The sequence below is a fragment of the Enhydra lutris genome, unplaced genomic scaffold (assembly GCF_002288905.1).
Source record: "Enhydra lutris kenyoni isolate GAN:26980312 unplaced genomic scaffold, ASM228890v2 scaffoldscaffold55, whole genome shotgun sequence".
In the NCBI taxonomy this organism is placed as follows: Eukaryota; Metazoa; Chordata; class Mammalia; order Carnivora; family Mustelidae; genus Enhydra; species Enhydra lutris.
In genome coordinates, this window is record NW_019154139.1 from 10,492,249 (window position 1) to 10,508,307 (window position 16,059).

The window sequence follows — 16,059 nt, forward strand, 5'->3', positions numbered from 1 at the left end:
GTGACCTTTGATGGCCTTATGATGGTTCGTTTGCTTAGCAAACGTGAACGTAGCCAACTCTGTATTCGTGATATTTTATTTTCCAACCGTTCCCCAGTGATGATGGGGGTGGTGATTCTCTCTTTAGTAGGTCAGTCCCCAAATAGTTATTAAGCGTGTACTGAGTTCTGAGAACAACGTTCTGGTGGTCTGGCTTCGGTCCAAGGTAATACTGGGATCATGAGCAGAACATCTTGAAACTTCTGAGAAGTGGGGCGCCTGGGTGGCTCAGTGGGTTAAGCCTCTGCCTTTGGCTCAGGTCATGATCTCAGGGTCCTGGGATCGAGCGCCACATTGGGCTCCCTCCTTGGCAGGGAGTCTGCTTCTCCCTTTCCCTCTGCTCCTCCCCCTTGCTCGTTCTTTCTCTCTCTCTCAAATAAAGAGATAAAATCTTAAAAAAAAATTTTCTGAGGGCGCCTGGGTGGCTCAGTGGGCCTTCGGCTGCCCACTGCCTTCAGCTCGGGTCATGATCTCAGGGTCCTGGGATCGAGTCCCGCATCGGGCTCTGCTCAGCGGGGAGCCTGCTTCTCCCTCTCTCTCTGCCTGCCTCTTTGCCTACCTGCAATCTCTGTCTGTCAAATAAATAAATAAAATCTTAAAAAAAAAATTTTCTGAGAAGTGGCCAAGGAGGCAGCAAGGGAAATGTATAGCTTCAAATACATTTCTTGGTAAAAAGATGAGATGAAAAATGAATGAACTGAACATTCAACTTGAGAAGTGAGAAAAAGAGCAATAAAATAAAAGAAAGGTCAAAGGAAGAGCTAATAGGACATAAAGGAAGGAATTAAGGACTATTAAGGACACAAAACCAGGAGCTGGGTCTTTAAGAAGACCAGTACGATGGGATGTCTAGGGACATGCCCCGACTGCAGATTCCTCAGTGGGGGCCTTCGTGGATAGTTCTCCCACCGAGCTTTTGGTAGTAATCGTTCAGCCAAGTGTACTAGTTATCCCTCGCCATGTAACAAATTCATCCAAACGTAGAGACATAAAACCAGAAACAGGTTTTGCACAGCTTCTGTGCTCCGGAATCCAGGCAGGACTTTGCGGGGTCTCTGACAAGGCTGTGGTCAAGCTGTTGGCGACCTCAGCCACCCCACGGCTTAAGTCGGTCAGAGGGCAGGGTGGGGGGGAATCCATTGCCAGGTTCACTCAGCGGGCTGTTGGCGAGCCTTGGGTCTTCACTGGCAGTGGGCTGGGGACATGGATTCCTCGGCACATGGCACATGGGCCTCGTTGGTAGGACTGATCGTAATGTGGCTTGCTTCCCCCAGAGGTAGGACACAGAGAGAGAGGGAAGGAGGGCGAGAGAGGGAGAGGGAGAGGGGATAGTCCTCTTTAATGTTGGTTTTTGTAATCAGTCTTTTCAGAAGCTAATTTTGGAAGTGACACCTTGTGACTTTTGCCCTATTCTAGTATTCTCCTGGTTACATGAAAGTCTCTGGGTCCAGCCACAGTCGAGAGGAATCAATATATGAAGGTGTGAATGGCAGGAGGTAGGGATCTCTGGGCACCACGACCCAGGCTGTGTGTCACACAAAGGTCATCCTTCTGCAGGGCAACTCTTCCTTTCGCTAAGTGAGGGCCTCGAACCATGGGCTGGGAGCTAAGGCAAGCTCTGCTACTCAGTCCTTACATGGGACCCTTCCTTCCCCATCTGAAAAATGGGATCATAATAAATATCACCTTGAACATTTGTTGAGTTTATTGTGATGAGGGCTGGATGAACTGCTGGACAGAGTACCCTATAGGAGGAAGGCTTTATTTTATTTATTTTCTCGAGAAAGAGTGAGAGAGAGAGAGAGAGAGAGCACAGAGGGAGAGGAAGAAGCAGACTCCCTGGGGAGCAGAGAACCAATGTGGGGCTCCATCCCGGGATCCTGAGATCATGACCTGAGCCAAAGGCAGACGCTTAACCAGACTGAGCCACCCAGGTGCCCCGGAAGGCAGATGTTATTAAGAGAATGAGATTGGTGATGCAAGAATTGGACATTTAGATATTTTCTTTTCTTCTTTCTTTCCTCCCTCCCTTCCTTTCCCCCTTCCTTTTAAAAGATTTTTTAAAAATTTATTTATTTATTTATTTGACAGAGAGAGAGAGACAGCACAAGCAGGCAGAGTGGCAGGCAGAGGGTGAGGGAGAAGCAGGTTCCCTGCTGAACAAGGATCCCAACTCGGGGCTCGATCCCAGAACCCTGGGATCATGACCTGAGCCGAAGGCAGTCGTTCAACTAACTGAGAAACTCAGGCGCCTCTCTTTCAACAAATCTTTCACTGATGTCACACATACACACAGAAGAGTGTCCGATTCAGAACGTGGGCATGTGCTCCCCTCTTTAAGGACTTTTCTAAAACAAGTGAGCGTATAAGTTCTTTCTACTTTGTGAGCTTATCGAAACCTTCCTCGGGGAGCTAGAATTACGCTATAATCAGAAAAATAGCACCTTTACAAGGTGTAGTTTCTGTTGATTAGGGGTTTTTGTGTACAGAGCACTTGAAAACTCCTTATCTTGCTTGGGCTTTGCCGCAGCCCTGGGAGGAAGGCCGAGAAGGGATTGATTTCCTTGTGGCTTAAAATGAGGAAATCACTCTCCTCTCGAGGTGGGCGGGGGCCTGGAGGTGGTATCCTCTGTGAGCACTGGGCAGCAAGCCACCCATCAGCTCCTGGCACCCGAGGGCTCCCCGCGGGCCGGCTTCCCCGCACCCCTTCCCAGACCGGCGGCTGCCAGCTTGGATGGAAACCACTCTGGCCAGCCAAACCAGGGCTCTAGAAAAATCCCGCTTTTTCCGGAATCCACCCTAAATTCGTGGTCAGGATGCAGTCAAACGTCCTATGCAAATAGATTTAATGCAGCCACACTTTTAAGAGTAAACATTTAGAATTAGGGTTAAGTGTTCAGCAAAAGGAAATGGGTCCAATCAATTTAGCCAGTGAACAGCGTGATCGTTCAGGGGCATTACACGAGCGTTGTGAAATACAGATTTGTGAGCGTTAACGTTTACTCAATGAAGCAGGACAGAAAACGGCATCGGCAGAGGGCTGCCTGTGATATGAGTGCACAGAAAACCAGGAGGAGGGAAAGGCACCGGGAGAGCAAGCAGGTTTCCTTCTGGTGGGAGGGTTGTGAGTGCCTGCTTTGTTTCTGACTTTTATCATCCTTCATATCTCGAACTGCCTTTGTGAGCCTGTCAGTGACGTAAGTCACCGAAGATCACAGCATTTAAACCCCCAGTACCTGCCCACCCCAGCCCCCTCCCTTCTCTGATTTTTAACAGTTGGATGTAGATACTTCCAGAGTTTTCCTTGAATCCACCACGGGTTGCTTTCAAGACTTACTCGTACAATCAGAAAAATCATAGGGTGAGGGGAGAAAACAAAACAAAAGGCTCTCGGAATGAATCTTGACATCAGAGAAAATGAGAAGCTTCGAGGTTTTTTTTACAGAGCAAGTCTCTGTTTGAGGATGAGGAAGCAGGGCTCGGGACCTCGGGTGGCTTGCCAAGCTCACACAGGATTCGTGCTGGCCAGGCTGGGCAGGGGGTGGGCGGTTAGGAGCAGGGGGTCTGGAGGCTGGGTGCGGAGGGGTGGATGGGGGGTGGGGGGGGAGGCTGGAGGCAGGAAGCTGGGAGAAGGGAAGTCCGGAGGATGCTCTGGGTGGGGCTGGGCGCACCCAGGTGAGAAGCATCTCACCTGTTTGCTCTGGGTACTGGGAGATGCCCGTGGAGAGACACCCGGCAGAAGGGACCAAAGTCCCCATTAATGGCCTTGAGGGAGTTAATGTGTAATATTCTAGAATATAAACTGGGCCAGGAAGTACGATCCTGAGCCCAGGCCTCCAGGAGCCCCTGAGAGCAGCGGCCAGGAGCTGCCACCATGTCGGTGAGGATGCCGGCTTCCCGGCTGCTCCCCTCCTCTGTTCCCGGATCTCTGCCTGAGCACAGCAGCTTGGTGGGGAGGGGGGCTGGAGTAGAGCATCACTGCCCTATTCTGGGCCTCGGTTTCCCTATCTGTATAGTGACCGAGTGGGACAGACAGACCGATGGCCTCCACTGCCCTGTCGCAGGGGTGTTTTCTGCTCTTCCCACCACCCTGCAGCAGGAGCCCGCACCTGCCTCTCCCCCTCTCTACACTCCGTTGCTTATCCATAATAATAATAATAATATTAGGAGTAGTAATAATTGCCAACACCCACTGAGTTTTAAAAAAATATTTATTTGAGAGAGAGGGAGAGAGCATGCACACGAGCAGGGGGAGGGGCAGAAGGAGAAACAGCCTCCCTGCTGAGCCGGGCTTCAAACTCAGGACTCCGAGATCGTGACCTGAGACCAAGGCAGGCGAACCGACTGAGCCATCCAGGCGCCTCTCGACTGAGCTTTCCAAAGATGAAGAAACTGAGGCTGGGGGAGGAAGTGGCCCAAGGTCACCACCTGTGAAGTGCAGGAGTTTGAGTGGATCCTCTTTGCGGTCCCTGGTTCTCTGTCATAGCTGGCTGTGTGGCTTCAGACCAGTCACTCTTCCTCTCTGAGCCTCAGTTTCCTGCCTTTGTGGAACTGGTCACAGACGGCGTCTGAGGATCAGAAGGTGTCTTAGTGTCCCGTGGCTGCTGTAACACATTGATTCAGAGTTTCAGAGGGTAGAAGTCTGAAATCCAGGGGTTGGCAGGGTCAGGTCTCCCCTGAAGGCTCCAGGCAAGGATCCTTTCTGGTCTCTTCCAGCTTCCGGTGGTTGCGGGGAGTCCGGTGGTCCTTGGCTGTTGCCGGACGGCTCCCATCTCTGCCTCTGTCCTCGGAGCCTTCTCCTCTGCATGTCTGTGCCCCTGGACCCACTTTCCCTTTGCTTATCAGGATGCCAGTCATATTGGGCTTAAGGCCCGCCCTAAGCAATTCTTAACTACATTGCAGCTGCAAAGACCCTATCTCCAGATAGGTCACAGCCTCGGGTGGTAGGTGGCCATGACTTTTTGGGAAACACCATTCAAGCCAGGACGGATAAGATGCAGAATGTGTGGGGCACCTGGGTGGCTCAGTCGGTTGAGCGGCTACCTTCGGCTCAGGTCATGATCCCAGGGTCCTGGGATTTAGGGTCCCTGCTCAGCAGGAAGCCTGCTTCTCCCTCTCCCTCTGCCTGCCGCTCTACCTACTTGTGCTCGCTATCTCTCTGTCAAATAAATAAATACAATCTTAAAAAAGAAAAAAAAGATGCAGAACGTGAATGCCACGGGTCGGGTCATGTGTGGCAGGGATGACGTCATCCCTGTCCTCGGCGTCTGGGGGTGGGGGGAGCTCTGTGGCCCAGAGACCTTCCTGACCCTCTTTCTGCTTCTCCGCTTATCCCATCCCTGCCCTCTCTTCCCTCCTGCTCCAGAGAGCACCCAGTCCAGATCTCTTATATTAATGGTGGGGGAACCCTTCCCAGCTTGGTGCCCTTGAGTGTGCAGCCCCCGAGACGGTGCTTGTGAGTGGGTGCCACCGGCAGAAAGGCTCCGGGCACGCGTGTGATGGGCTTTTTGTGGAATGCTTCTCTGTCGGCACAGGGAAAATTTGAGATAACGAACATGGACATGAAGTTGGGGACAACCCTGAAGATCAAGGGCAAGATTGCCAGTGATGCTGATGGGTGAGCAAGGGGAAGGGCGGGGAGTGGCGGGGAGCGGGGGTGGGGGGGGTGGGGCAGAAGGGGGCAGGGGAGCTGTCCACAGGCCCCAACAGGCCTGGAAGGTGGCAGCCAGCAGGGCAGCCCGGTGAGATGCACACAGAGAACAGCGACCTCAGGCCAAAGGGGCCTTTTTTACATCCTTGCTCACTCTCACACCCTCCCATGCCCCCGCTGACTCCCCTCCTGTGAGGGGCCTGCCTTCATGGCTGAAGCTGCTTGGGGACCCTCAGAATTTCACAGCTCATGCAATATTCTCAATCCCCAAAGATGGTCTCCAAAGATGTTGAAGGGGCAGGTGGAGAATCCCCTGGAGCTCTGCCCAGTCCCCCAGGGGTCAGGTTATCTACTGAAAGCCCACGCCCGCCTCCTCCATCACCCTCTTTACCCGGCTGAACGGGCAGAGGGCCAGCCTCTCATGTTACACCAGAGACAGCCACCAGGAGGCGCCAAGGGGTCTCACTTGCCTCCTCTCCATTATAAGGGGCCTCAGTGACCCTCCCGGTGTTACAGCTCAGCGTCAGGGTCTACCTGTGTGCTGAACCGGTAGGGACTTTCTTGGAACCAATCTCCATGAGCTTTCGGTTGGGAAGGGGCGAGCTGATGTAGGCGGGAGGAGCCAAGAGCAAGGTCACCCCCTCCTCCTACTTGGGTTCCTCAAGTTTACAGACATTTGTGAGTCCTCGGGTCTGAGACCCCCTCTGAAGGCACCCTCTTTGTGACACAGCGTGTCCTACTCTCAGGCACCTTGACAGCCTAAGCCAGGCTGTAGTGATGCGGTCAAGAACTCACACAAGCCCTGACTGAGCACCTGCAATGACAGGGAGCTCACATTTAACGTTTAAACCTTAGCTTAAATGTTTAGGGCCAAACTCAATAGGCCTCCAGATACCTGAGGACAGCAGTTCTCCCCACCCCGCCAAGGATGGGCATCTCCCATCCCGGAGACTGTCACTCTGTGACTCTCCTGTCCAGAGCCTGAGTCTGGGCACCAAACGAACTCGGTACTCCCCATGCTAAGTTTTGGCGCTTGGTCTGGTGATAATCGAAGACGACCAGGTTGTCGCCTCCTTTGTTTTAAGGCACGGGCTGCAATTAACACTTTCTCTCGTGATCCTTTCAGCTTGTGGTCAACCCAAGCAGTTTCCCCCAGGGCTGGCCTCCAATCCTGACTTGTCACCCTTTTCCACCCCCGCAGATTTGTGATCAATCTGGGCCAGGAGTCAGAGAAGCTCAACCTGCATTTCAACCCACGCTTCAGTGAGTCCACTATCGTCTGCAACTCGAGGGATGGCAGCTGGGGGCAGGAGCAACGGGAAGGTCACATGTGCTTCAGCCCCGGGTCAGAGGTCAAGGTGAGGTCGAAGGGGAAAAGCGCCTGAGGAGGAGGTCACTGGGAGAGCCCAGAGGGTAGGGCCCCCTGGCCTAGACACATGTTGGCCTTGTTTTGAGCCACCGCGGCCGCCCCGGCCCACTTCCGGGGCCTCCTGCCTCCCTGACACCCTCCTCCCTCCACAGATCACCGTGACCTTTGGGAATGATGGATTCGAAGTGAAGCTGCCAGATGGGCACCAGCTGACCTTTCCTAACAGGCTGGGCCACAGCCACCTGAGCTACCTGAGCGTGCTGGACGGGCTGAGCGTCTCCTCCTTCAAGATCGACTAAGGGGACAGCACCTCCCTGGAGTGAAGACCCCGGGTGCAGATGCCCTCTCCCAGGCTTCTCTACCCACTCACACAGGACCAGTGGTTCCTGCCCCTGGGACCCTCCTCTCCTCCCCTAAGGCTAAGAACCAACAAAAGAACCTGTCTTGAGCCAGTCTTTCCATGGCCAGTGTTTTCCATACATTGTCACGCCCTCAGCATCCTCATGCTACGGAGAAGGAAACTGAGGCTCGAGCTCACAGGGCTGCAAGGTGGGGGTTGGGACGTGCTCCAAACATTGCGAGCACCCACTGCTGCCTATTTGTCTTCGATTATCACCAGACCAAGCGCCAAGCTGCCCCCTGGGATCATGGGGCAGGCCCTGGTTCCAGGCACCTGGGCCAGGGGCTGTTCCAGGAACTGCAGATAAGGCTCCCACCTGGGCCTCTTTATCACGGGAACATTCATTCCAACCTGGTTACTCATTACCCCCTGCCTCGGCCCCTCCCCTCACTGGGGGCCCCCGGGGGTGTGGGCGATGGGGGAGCGGAGAGGCGGCGTGATTCTTTGGTTTTTCCAAACTGACGGGAGGCCGTTTAAGCAGGTGGATGGGGACCCTGTTCTCCCAGGTCCCCAAGCACCTTGCAGGACACCTTTCATCAAAAAGCTTTTTTTTAATCAGGACCCAGAAGCGGGTCTGGGGTGCACAGGAAGGTGGGATTCCTCTCCTGTGAGGTCACACCTGACTTTTCTCTGAAACTTTTGGGATAAGCCAGGGGTTAGGTTTGTAATGTCAGGGAAGCAGCCTTAGGCAAGGGCTGGCGCTCTGGGGCATGCAGCAGGGACCCTGCTGGGGGCAGCTCTAGGATGAAGCTAGGGACAGGCGGTCCCTTTGGGAGAGGAGACAAAGGCCCTGTGTGGTATGCGCCCCGCTGCCCCCCCTTCTACCCCCAGCAAGGACAGTTTTTCCAGCACAAAGGCTGCACTGTGAGGCTGGGCCCTCCACAACCAGTGGGGGGGGGGTGGCACAGGGGTGGGGGTGGGCCTCAGGAATGGCTGTGGGTCCAGAGTGGCAGGGGGAGCAGGGCAAGGCAGCCCAGCAGGACCCAGAATGAGCCTGGTCTCCTCCGGCCTCCCTCCCTCGTCTGTCCTGCAGAGGTGCGGAGGAGCTGGGGGGCGACTCGGCTCTCCCATCAATCACCGGGAGACCTAGTTGTCAGGTGCAGGCTCTGCACCTGGGCTGTTCCCGGGCGGCGCCCTGGGCCCAGGCAGGGTCCTAAGCTCACACCTTGACTTCATCGTCCTCCTCAGCATCAGCAAACTGGAAGGTGTTTGCTTGCACTGTGCTGGGCACGGGGGTCCTGCTGGCTGCCTGGGGAGCCCCCCACTCTTCGTCCAGGCTCTCCCAAGAAGCCCGAGCCTGGGGAAGCACCTCCCTGGGCTCTGGCCAGGAATCTATCTCAGTGTGGTGGCGGCTGTCCTGCCTGTCCCTGTCCCTGTCTCCCCAGCCTGCTCCCCAGTGCCTGCCAGGGCCCATGTGAGCAGGTGCATGGGGATAATCTTCCACCGGGCTGGCCCTCATCTCAGCTGCTGGGCCCAACCCAGTAGTTACCCCATTGGGGCAGTGTCCAAGGGGTTGGGGGCTTGAGGCAGGGGCTGGGGGACTGATGACAGGGGCCGGGGGGCTTGTGGTGGGGGGTGGGGTCTCAGCTGCAGAGGCTTCTGAAAGGCTCATGACCCCAAGCAGCTCACTGAGGAGAGATGGGCCAAGGTCGAGGTCCAGGTGGAAGGACAGGAGGGAGTCTGAGCGGTGAAGCCCGGCCTCCGGGGGGAAGGTACTATCACGGTCTCGGTCACGAGGCTTTTCCTGGCGAGGCAGGCGGGAGATAGTGCAGAACCCAGAGTCCACGCCTGGAAGAAAAATGGGGAGCAGGGTCATAGCTGGGGTCCCTAACCAGGAACTGGGGAGGGGAGAGCCAGGACCGGGCCCAGGTTGCTAAGTGGCCTCTAGCATGTCACTCGTCCCATCTGGCCTCCGTTTCTCCCCTCTTTCCAATATAGTCAACCCTGGAGTCTCTCATAGGATCTTCTTATCAAGTCTAGAAGTGGAAAATGGACACACAGTCCTCACACCCATTTTGCACATTAAGGAAGTAAGACTCAGTTGGAGACAAGGGGAAAGGCTTGCCCTGGGGCACAGAGTCTGAGGGGATGGAGCCAAGTCTGGAGCTCAAACCTCCTGGCTCTCAGTCCCAACTGATGGTCATGGTCCCTGGTCCCCTTCCATGACAGGGGCCGAGGGTTGCAGGTGAACCCACAGCTCATGGGCTGGTTTGTAGGCACAGGGAAAGAACCAGCAACCAGGATCTGACTGCACAGAAATCACAGACCCAAAGGACAGGCAGATGCCCTGCGAAGGACCTCTGGACCACAGTCTCGCTCCAAGACCGCCAGGCCCGAGGCCCGGGGTGTTTACTGCCGACCAGCCCCCCATGGGAGATCTGAGCAGCGCAGTGGGGAGGCAGAGCACTGGAGGAAACCCCTGGCGGTGAGGCAAAGCCACGTGGCAGGGAACGGCCACCAGGGGGCAACAGGGGCTCCACTTCCCAGGTGAGCTGAGCAGTGGCTCCCAAATGGCCCTGGCCACTCGCCCCACAGCAGGAGGGACTTCTGGCTACTGTCCCTGGGAGTGTTTTTTCCAAACTGGCCAAGTTACAGGAACTTCTGTTCAAATAACAACACAGCAGTGAGTCCTGTGTCCTAAGCACCTACTCTGCGACTTGGGGCCATACCTGATGCATGTTATCCCATCTGTGGATCCCAGCAACGACCCTTGTGGACCCATGATACAGGTCAGGCCTTGACCTGATAGAGGCCAGCTGGCTTGTCGGACATCAGGCAGAACCAGGATTTTAATCCTGAGCCCAGACTCCCAGTCTATCCACTCTGTCATTCTGATTCAAGAGGGCTGCTTCCGTTGAAGGGGACAGGAGGGGATGGGCTGGCTTGGCCAGGGGCCCAGACACAGCGGGGCAGGTTAGAGGCCCATAGGACTCCAACCCAAGCTCCTCACCTCTCAACCTCAGTGTGTTTTGGGTTTTGGGGAGTGAGCTGGCTTGTGCCCCTTGGCCCCCACCCCATCCACGGTCTGCAGACTGGGCCTGACCTCCGTGGGGAAACCAAACTAACGTGGGGGAAAAGCGGCCACTCGGAGGCTGGGCTGACCCATCAAACCCTTTCAGCACCTACAGAATGAGCAGCGAGCCTGGGCCCTCACCGTAACTGGAGCGGCCGTCCATGGAGCTGGCAGGGCTGCGGTCGAAGGTGAATTTGCCCACCACGAGGCTGTCGTAGGCGGCCTGGTTGAGCTGGGGCAGGGAGATGGCGTTCTTGATGATTGGGGAGACCGCGGGTGGAGCAGGGGAGGGTGCGGGCGGGGAGGCCATCCGCCGGGGCGGCGCCCCCACCCGCCGCACCTGCTGGAGCTTCTTGGCCAGGAAGCTTCGGGGTGAGCGGTGAGTGCTCCCCGAGTTGCCCCCATGGTTGCTGAGAAAGGAGGTGTCGCCGAAGACATCCCCGCCACGGCCCACGTGCATGGTGTGGCGGAAGTCCCCAAGCGGGGGGCTGATCATGTCTGCCGTTAGCCGCCTCTTCCCGTGCGAGCTGGACACCCAGCCCACGGGTGAGAGCTTGCCCAGGCTCATGGTGGGGGCTCTTCCTGCCCCCTGGGGACCTGGCATCAGCTCTGGCTCTTCACAGCTGCTGGTCCATGCCCCTGCCCGGGGCTTGGGCTCGGGTTCCGAGTCTCAGCTCCCTCCTTCCCTGCAGAAGGGGGTGCACGAAAGCTGTCCCTCTCGCCCCCTGCGCTCCTAAGATGTCACCCCCAAAGGCTGCAGCTGTGGAAGGCCCATGGCTGTTCTCTCCCTGGGGCCTGCCTCCTGGCCCCGGGGAAGGCCCCGTAGGTGTTCGGTCTCAGAACAGGGAAGGGACAGGTTGTGTCTTGAGTGTGGTCAGCCCCTCTCTGCCCAGGGGTAGATTCCTGAAAGAAAGAGAGAAAATGATGGTGGGCCCGGGGGATCCTAGGTCCAAATCATCTCGAGGGAGAGCAGGGGACTACATCCACCGGACAGAGATGGGGGTCACTTCCAGTGCACGAGGACGACACGCTGTATAATTCCGGGTACCTGACACTGAAGAGTAGGCAAAGGAAACGACAGGGGTAAGGTCGGCATTGTGGTTGCCACTGAGCAGGGTCCACTGGGAGGGGGGACAGAATAATCCACCCAGCTGTCCACTCGAGATGTGCAGCAGGAAGAAACGTGGATGGTCCTTACAGCCACCCATCTGTGACACGCCTACTAAGTGCTGATAAATTACCTCTGTCACTAATGAAACTCACATGACAGCCCTGGGGAGGAGGTACTGTTTTACAGCAATGGCGGCACCAAGAAGTGAACTGACTTGCAGGAGTCTACACGGTCAAAAGGCCAAGGCAGGGGTGCTTGGGTGGCTCAGCCATTAAGCGTCTGCCTTCGGCTCAGGTCATGATTCCAGGGTCCTAGGATGGAGCCCCCAATCAGGCTTCCTGCTCAGCGGGAAGCTTGCTTCTCCCTCTCACTTGCCTTGCTTGTGTTCCCTCTCCCGCTGTGTCTCTGTGTCAACTAAATAAATAAAATCTTAAAAAAAAAAAAAAAAGTTTCTTCTGTTAAAAAAAAAAAAAAAAAAAAAGGCCAAGGCACAGCCCATCCCTTACTCCGCCCCACCAACTCAGAGTCCTTGAGCCCTAAGCTAGTCTCCTCTGCTGCCAAACTGAGCAAATCACCCCTCCTTCTCTGTGGGTAAAACTGTCTTCCTCTTCTGGAAGAGGCCAGGAGGGAGGTAGTGCCCTGCCACGGGCTTTGGGAACTGCTGTGTAAACAGCCTGCACCAAGGTTTCTCAGAACCCTCCGCCTTCAAGGTGCTTCCTGGAAAAAGGATCCTGTGGTCAAAAGTGGCTTTTCCCAGCTGTCCATTGCATGCCTGAGCAGATTCAAGGCTCTGAGTAGGCCCGCAGGGAAGAACTTTACTATTTTCAAATTGAGGCAGGAGACTTGCTGTCAGGGAACAAGTTTTGGAAAAAGCTTAGTTGGTGCCGGAAGCTATTCCTTGCTCTCTCCCCCGCCCCCCCCCCGACACGCCCCATCCTTCTCTAAGCTTCTCTTGGTCTGATCCCATCCCTGGAGAAGGCCTATGAGCCCGTGGTCTGATCTCTGGTTTTCCTGTGGCCCAGAGAGGGTCCAAGGTCATCTCAAGAGAGCTAGTCCAGACTTGAACTCAGGTCACATCAAGAGAGCTAGTCAAAACTTGAACTCAGAGCCTCTGACTCACAAAGCCTTTGACTGGCTCCTGGAGCCAGGTCTTGTTTCCCCAAATTGGCAACACACTGTGAAGGTGTGGCTGAGGTCTCGATGTTCCTGTCTCCCTCCCTCCTGGCACCCAGCTTGGGCTCTGCACGTGGCAAGTGCCATATCAACAGGGGTTCAATCGCAGCAGATAGCTACAATAACCTTCCTGCCGAAAGATCCCCCCTTGCCACCTTCCAAGGGAGGGCAGGTAGGTGAGTGGGTGGGAAAAAGCTTCACCGTATGACCTTGAGCAAGTCACCTACTGCCAAGGGCCTGGGACCTCAGCTGATAAAAGTTGATAATAATCCTTAACAAGAACACCTAGATCTGTGCCTCAACTTTTTTTTTTTTTTTAATTTTGCAGCCACCTCCAAGCAGAAAAATCTCAATACTGCCCTCTCAATGTTATTTGAAATTCAAAATAGGTTAAATAACAAGATAAAAACAAAGAAAGCAATAAAACAAAGCTTGCTTTGTTCTCTGACTACATTCTCTTCCCTTCCCACCTTCGGATCCTCCCCCGACGCTAACTCCTCCCCCTGGGGGGGGGAGGCTGTGTGAATCATCCTTTTCCCTGGCACCCCCGGCACCAAGTCCTCGTGGAATGTTTGCTAAGTTATGGAGCACTCTGCAGTTGGCCAACCAGTACATAACGTCATCGGACTCCTAGAGCCCCGCAAAGCTGAGGGGTTAGCCCATTTTTACAGGGAGAGCCAAGGTTCAGAGGGAAGGGACTTGGCCAAGGTCACCTAGCAGGTACACGGCAAGGGCCAGGTTTCCAGGTTTCTGAGCTCTGCAGAGATGAGGGATGACTTTTGGGGAGGGAGAAGGATCTGAGGGGGTCACCCTGAGATGCCATGTGAGGGGTCCTATGTCTGCCTTGTGGCTACACCCACTGCTCTCCCAGCCCCCACCTCGAAGTGGCTGCTCTTGTCTCAGCAAAAGGGACCTGGTCCCCACCGAATCCCCATAGCCACTTTTACTTGCGATCCCAGCTTCTGCCCCAGTCTTAGGATGCTCCTGCCTCCCAGATGCCTCTGGAAGGTCTGTCCTCACCCTCTACCTTGCACACTGCAAGAAAGAGACCTTGCCTTTAGAGTGGTTGTGGGGTCAAAGGCAGGGCATTGCTACTGGGGACCTCTTTTCCCACGTGGAAAACAAGAAAAACATCAAGAGCTGGTCCTTCCCCTGAGGAGCTGTAAGAGCCCCAGTTCCTGGAGCAGAGCAGCCCCAGCTCAAAACCAACACGCCAGCACTAACATCTCTCATTCGGGGCCCCCTTGGTCCCAGCTACTTGGTCCCAGGTGCTGACTGCAGGGTTTATTGGGGAAGATCAGATGCACCCACCTGGCCCTGGAGGAAGAGGGGCTCCAGGTGTCCCAGTGCAAGGCCTACTTCCTCCCACCAGCCCAGAATTACTACCTGTTAACGCTCAGGACACCCATTTTACAGGTGAACAAAATGAGGTGCAGAAAAGGGGACTGACCGGCCCCAAGTCACAGAGCAAAGAAAGTGCCGTGGCCGGGAGCCTCCCTGGGATTCTGTCACCATCACTAGTAAATGCCAGGGCAGAGGCAGGACCACAAGGGCCCAGGGATGGTTGTTGGAGGTGGCAATGCCCAGCAGCTGAGTTCAGGAAGGGCAGGCCTGGGAGGCAGGAGACTCACCTGCGTGGATTCAGTGCCCGTGACCCAGGCAGGAGTGGTCAGCGAGCAGCCTCAAAGTCCCAGCAGTCCTTGTATTTAGTCTACAGAGGATAGTCCGGAGGAAGCACTTGGGAAGAGGTTACTCAATGGTGGTCATGACCGCAACGGACAAGGTTTGAGGCGGGAGGCAGTGACCACGCTTTCACAGCGGCCGACAGGGGCCGCTGTGGAGGCTCCGTGGTGCGGTGGAGGGAGGAGGCGGTCTGACATTGGGGGAGGGCAGAGGCGGGGCGCCTGCACCCTCGGGCTCACCTGGGGGTCACCCGCGTGCCTGCCAGCGCGCCACCTGTCACCAGGGAGGCCACGCACATGCACACAGCCCCCTCGCCACCTGTGTCCAGCTAGGTAACACCACCAGTACCGCTGGACAGCGCGGCCCTACCTGGGTCAGGACTGGCCCTAGAATAAAAGATTAACTCCCTGGGGACCCTCGTAGCCCTTAAAGCCCCCACACCCACCGCACGTGGAGAGACGGGCAAACTGAAACCAGGAAAAGCGCATCAAGCTGTCCGAAGTCGCAGCGGGGACCCTGTTGCTGGACTCTGAGGGGGTTAGGAGGGAGCACCAAGGGCCACAGGGGAGTGAGAGGGAAGAGCGTGGGGGGCGGGGGGAGACATTTCTTGGCCCACCACTCCAAGTTAGGGCCGAAGCCCTCTACTCGGGGAGGGGATTGGCCACGGACCAAGTGTCCCCCAGTCCTGGTTTCCAGTCCCCGAAAGGCGCTTGGCGCGGCCTCAGGCGGGTCCCTCTGCCTCTCTAGGCCTCAGTCTCCCGGTCTAGAAAATGGGCTTCAGACTTCGCGGGTCTTGCCTGGTAGAGGCAAGGACAGAACAATCTCGAGGCCAGTCGGCGTTGGAAGCCCCGGGAAGACTTTGGCCATAAAACATTCCCTCTGGGAGATAGGGGTTTAGAATGGGGAGGGTCGCTCCGCGGGAGAAGGGGACAGCTGGCTGCCGTGGCCCGAGGGGAACCGGACGGGATGACCTCATCCGCTGCTTGGCTTGGAATGCGGCGGTTGGGGAGGGGGCAGGGTGCCTGGTCCATCTCCCTAGCGGTCCCTCCCGCCCCCCACTTCCCGCTCTCCACGCCCGCCTCGCCAAGGGGCCCGACATTCCGGGACATCGCCCCCTCCCCGTTCCTTCCCTTCCTTTCCCAGGGCAGGAAGGAGCGTAGACGGCCCTCCGCTCGCCCCCTCCTCCCGCAGCCCGCTTTACCGCTCACCCACCCCAACTCTGCGCCCCTCCGCTCGCCGGGGACAGTACAAAACCACCCCCAAACTTGGAGGCACCCCCGCGCTGCTCCCGCGGCCGGCGGCTGGTCCTTCCTTGTTGGCACCGGGAGCGCCTTGGGCCGCCTGGCCTCCCCCCCTACCTCAGCCCCCGGGTGCCTAGGAGGGTGCCGGGTTCCCCCCACCCCCGCCGGCGTCCACGCCCACCCAGGTGGCGCTGTTACCTTCGCTCCGCGAGCCCCGGGGGCCGGGGACCGGGGGCCGAGGGGCGGACGCGGCGGCAGGGGTGGCGGCAGCGCGTCCCGGCTCACAGCCCGGGCGAGTGGCTGGGCCGGTCTGCGCCGCCCTGGCCGCGGGCTTCGCGGGCTGGCTCCGGGGGCGGGGGCGGGGTGTGGGCGCGCTCCCT

General features: G+C 56.8%; 2 protein-coding genes across 5 annotated transcripts; one reads left to right on the forward strand and one right to left on the reverse strand.

The window, feature by feature from the left end:
* The first annotated feature begins 3,045 nt into the window (after positions 1-3,045).
* Positions 3,046-8,361, forward strand: LOC111157704 (galectin 2). 4 transcript variants are annotated; one of them, XM_022519336.1, is made up of 4 exons: positions 3,046-3,141; positions 5,574-5,656; positions 6,891-7,047; positions 7,211-8,361. In XM_022519336.1, exons 1-4 carry the CDS (start codon positions 3,046-3,048, stop codon positions 7,355-7,357), a joined length of 483 nt encoding a protein of 160 aa, XP_022375044.1. In that variant the 3' UTR covers positions 7,358-8,361. The 4 variants fall into 4 exon arrangements, with proteins under 4 accessions (XP_022375044.1, XP_022375046.1, XP_022375047.1 ...); XM_022519338.1 differs by lacking the exon at positions 3,046-3,141 and adding an exon at positions 3,866-3,919; XM_022519339.1 differs by lacking the exon at positions 3,046-3,141 and adding an exon at positions 3,916-3,975.
* A 6-nt stretch (positions 8,362-8,367) lies between these two features.
* On the reverse strand, positions 8,368-11,358 carry LOC111157703 (CDC42 effector protein 1). The gene is made up of 2 exons (XM_022519335.1): positions 10,613-11,358; positions 8,368-9,246 (listed from the first exon to the last, which is right to left on the reverse strand). Exons 1-2 carry the CDS (start codon positions 11,073-11,075, stop codon positions 8,618-8,620), a joined length of 1,092 nt encoding a protein of 363 aa, XP_022375043.1. The 5' UTR covers positions 11,076-11,358; the 3' UTR covers positions 8,368-8,617.
* Positions 11,359-16,059: the final 4,701 nt, after the last annotated feature.

Excerpts from the sequence above, each read along its gene's own strand:
- LOC111157704 (XM_022519336.1), top strand. The coding sequence starts at position 3,046 with ATGAAGCAGGACAGAAAACGGCATCGGCAGAGGGCTGCCTGTGATATG. Across the intron at positions 3,142-5,573 it reads GGCACCGGGAGAGCAAGCAG|GGAAAATTTGAGATAACGAA; the intron begins GTTTCCTTCTGG and ends CTGTCGGCACAG. Across the intron at positions 5,657-6,890 it reads ATTGCCAGTGATGCTGATGG|ATTTGTGATCAATCTGGGCC; the intron begins GTGAGCAAGGGG and ends CCACCCCCGCAG.
- LOC111157703 (XM_022519335.1), bottom strand. The coding sequence starts at position 11,075 with ATGCCAGGTCCCCAGGGGGCAGGAAGAGCCCCCACCATGAGCCTGGGC. Across the intron at positions 9,247-10,612 it reads GGACGGCCGCTCCAGTTACG|GCGTGGACTCTGGGTTCTGC; the intron begins GTGAGGGCCCAG and ends TTTTTCTTCCAG.